This window comes from Triticum urartu, chromosome 6A (genome assembly GCF_056163025.1).
Source record: "Triticum urartu cultivar PI428250 chromosome 6A, HENAU_Tu73, whole genome shotgun sequence".
Classification (NCBI taxonomy): domain Eukaryota; kingdom Viridiplantae; phylum Streptophyta; class Magnoliopsida; order Poales; family Poaceae; genus Triticum; species Triticum urartu.
The window spans coordinates 295,114,564-295,118,082 of NC_141878.1; the positions used below are offsets into that span (position 1 = coordinate 295,114,564).

Consider the following 3,519-nt stretch of genomic DNA (forward strand, 5'->3'; position numbering starts at 1 on the left):
AACCAGACTTGACACAACTCTAAGCATAGCAGGCATAGCAAGGTAGGAACCACATACATGGCTCAATCAACTCCTACACATGCTAGTGGGTTTCATCTAGTTACTGTGGCAATGACAGGTCATGCAGAGGATAAGGGTTCAACTACCGTAGCACATAGCAGTTTGAATCACGTTGTCTTAATGCAGTAAACAAGAGCAGAAGCGAGAACATGGGTTTGTATCGGAATGATCAATGGGTTGCTTGCCTATTGTAGAGGTAGTAGGGTACTGCCCTTCAGACGGATACTCGGGGTTATCCTCGGAGGCAGAACCTACCACGAAAGACACACCGAACATAATCAACTCATGGCAATATGCAACAATATGATGCATGCTATGACATGGCAAGATGAAAGTGTCTTGGCCTAATGCAAGCTAAAACAGAAGGGAATGAACTCATTTGAATCAAAGATTCAAATATTAGCTCATTAAACATGGCCTTATTAGTGCATTACCTTATTCTGCTTAAACAGCAAGGTAAACTTGTTTTGTCATGCATGAAACCATTACAGATGGATAGATTGAATTTTTCTAATCATTTTTCATATATAAATCTTTGCATTTGGAGCTATGGTTGATTTTCTATGAGTTTTAGAAGTTTTGACTATTTTCTGGAATTTCCTATTAAAGAATAAATCCAGTAATTGAATTAATGTGTCAGCACTTCGTCAGCGTGACGTCAGCGAGTCAAAGGCTCCACCCCAGGTCAAACCTGACTGGTGGGCCCCTTCTGTCAGTCTCTCAGCTAACTAACAGAGTTGGTTAGTGTTTAGTTAGCACTAAACTGGGTTAGTTAGGCTCTGGGCCAACATGTCAGTGAGAGAGGGGTAGTTAACGACGTCATTAACCTCTAACAGAGTGATTAGATCTAATTTAAACTAATCTAAATTAGTTAGGAGCTGGCCCCACCTATCAGTGTCTCAGGCGGAGTCAAACTGGGGTCAAACCCCTGGTCAGCAGGGTTAATCCCGCCGGCGTTGAGTCGCCGGCGATGCCGAGACGGTGGAGGGCTTCGAAAACTGCCCACAGGCGACCAAATCGACCGCGGTTTGGTCCTACGTGTAGCTGGGGCTCACGCGCATCTAGTGGGGCAAGTGGGAGGAGCTGGGGTGGAGCGAGCTCGTGGTGGCGAACGGCGGCAAGCATCGCGCTCGGCCATCGCGGGAGAGGGTGAGGGAGACGAGGGGGAGAGTGAGGAAGGGAGAGAGGGGGACGTGGGGGTCGGCGTGGCACCCCTGGACGTCGCCAGGGCGTCGGCAGAAGCAGGAGGTGGCCGGCGTGTGGCCGCGGGCGCAGGCCACGCGCTCCTCGTCCTCCTGGCGGGAGGACGAGGACGACTGGCAAGGCCAATCGGCTGGGCCGAGCCAGGTGGGCTGGGCCAGCACAGGTGAGGCCCAGGTGGTTTCCCTCTCTCTCTTTTTTTTGAGTTGTTTCTGTTTTCTATTTTTTTCTTCAACTGTTGGGCTTTATTAAAAATACTAAAACGTTTCGAAAAATCCTGAAAATAATTGTGGGCTCTGTTTAGAATATTTCCAACAGCAAACATTTATTTCCAGAATTATTTGAGCATTTAAATTATTTTAGAGCATTTAAATGCCCAAAATCAAGTACTTATGATTTAATTCAATGACCTTCTATTGACCTAGAAAATTGTGCACCAATTTTGCCAGAGGTTCTAACCCAAGACAAAGAAGGTGAACTTTTTAGAAGGGCATTTCAGGTTCATTGAAAATAATTTTAGTAAACCCTAGTTGTTTCCAGGGGGTTGCTGGGGGTTCTGCCTTCCCCATTCAAATTTAAGAGGAATTTAAACATGATGCACACTCTAATGCTTGAACTAACTAGGGAGTGATAGCATGGAACTAGCAGGCCTCACGGGATTTCAGCAGCTCGGCTACATCAGTGAGTGCCATGGGCCAATAGAATCCGCTGCGGAACGCCTTGCCCACCAAGGTGCGCGACGACGAGTGATGCCCGCAGTATCCGCTGTGTATGTCAGCTAACAGCTCACGCCCCTGCTCCCTAGAGATGCATCGCAAGGAAACATCATCCAGTCATTTTCGGTATAGCTCACCATCCTAGATGTAGTAGGCTATAGCCTACCGAGCTACGCGCTCCGCGTCCTCCTCCTTCTCCGGCTGGGCTCCTTGCAGCAGGTACGCCTTGAATTCTTCAGTCCAGCACCCCTCCTGGGGTTCAAACGCGAGGAGTAGGCGCACTCCTGAGGTCAGGCCGTAGGCGGGAGCCCCTGAGGTTGGTTGCGGGGGGAGCTCCTCCTAAGGCGGCATAGGCTCCGTAGCCGAAGGGGCCGCTGAAGGCTTGAAGAGCCGCTCCTCGAAGACGCCGGGCTCCTGGGGCAGACGCCTTGATGCCCTCTTGGCGATGTCATCAGCTTCCTTGTTTGTGCCGCGGGGCACATGCTACAGTTCTAGGCCCAAGAATTGCTTCTCCATTTTGCTTACCTCCATGAGGTACGCCTCCATGTGCTCGTATTTTGGCTTGTACACCTTGTTGGAAAAGTTGACGAGGAGTTGGGAGTCTCCCTTGATGGTGAGGCGCTTCACCCCCAGAGCCGCCGCAGCCTTAATGCCGACGATCAACCCTTTGTATTCCGTGATGTTGTTGGACACCTTCTCGCCCCGCTGGAAGCAGAGTTGGACAGCGTAGTAGAGCTTGGCCTGGGTGGGCAAAATGAGCATAGCCCCAGCCCTCGCGCCCTGGCACGTGAAGGCGCCGTTGAAGTACATGACCCAGTCGTTTGGTGCTTCGCTCCCTGGCAAGAGAGACCGGTAATCACCCGCTTCGGGCCCTGGGGCATCAGTCCACTCCTCCACGAATTCGGCAAGCATGGCTCCCTTGATGACTCTGGTGGTGCTAAACCCTAGCTGGAATGCCTGCAGCTCGATGTTCCACTCAGCGACCCTTCCGCTGCATTGGGGCTCCGGAGTACACTCTCCAGTGGTTAGGCTGAGATGACCTTGATGGGTGCCCTTGGAAATATTGGCGTAACTTCTGCAAGGCCACAAGGAGCGCGAGCAAAAACTTCTGTGGCATGGGATAGCGTGCCCACATGTCTTGCAACACCGTTCTGATGAAGTATACCAGGTGTTCGATGAGGGCAGAAGTGTTGGTGGAGTCTGAGATATCCTGAGCCTGTGGGACCTCAGGAGTTCGGTCACCTATCGGGGCTACTGCGGCCTCAGAAGTGCCGTCTTGTGGTGCCCGGTCATATGCTGGCTCTGCTATGGCTTCAGGGCGCCGTCTTGGTGCTGCGCCATCCGAACCGGATGCGCGGCGTCGGGTGGCAGGCTCTTGGCTTGGCGCTCCTCCCGGACGGCCACCAGCGCTGCGCTAGGGGAATGAGGTGTGGCGGCCAGGTAAAGCACAAGGGGCTCGAGAGGACGAGGCACCACCATCACCAGTGGGCTGGTCAGGTATCTCTTGAGGTCTTGAAACGCCATGTCGGCCTCTAGAGTCCAC

General features: G+C 52.1%; 1 protein-coding gene across 1 annotated transcript; it reads right to left on the reverse strand.

Moving 5' to 3' along the window:
• Nucleotides 1-1,901: 1,901 nt before the first annotated feature.
• LOC147965051 (uncharacterized) lies at nt 1,902-2,888 on the reverse strand. Its single transcript, XM_087530263.1, has 3 exons — nt 2,502-2,888; nt 2,143-2,228; nt 1,902-2,061 (listed from the first exon to the last, which is right to left on the reverse strand). The coding sequence occupies exons 1-3, from the start codon at nt 2,886-2,888 to the stop codon at nt 1,902-1,904; spliced, it is 633 nt and encodes a 210-aa protein (XP_087386389.1).
• Nucleotides 2,889-3,519: the final 631 nt, after the last annotated feature.

Excerpts from the sequence above, each read along its gene's own strand:
- LOC147965051 (XM_087530263.1), bottom strand. The coding sequence starts at position 2,888 with ATGCTTGCCGAATTCGTGGAGGAGTGGACTGATGCCCCAGGGCCCGAA. Across the intron at positions 2,229-2,501 it reads TGGAGGCGTACCTCATGGAG|GAGGGGTGCTGGACTGAAGA; the intron begins GTAAGCAAAATG and ends TTTGAACCCCAG. Across the intron at positions 2,062-2,142 it reads GACGCGGAGCGCGTAGCTCG|GGAGCAGGGGCGTGAGCTGT; the intron begins GTAGGCTATAGC and ends ATGCATCTCTAG.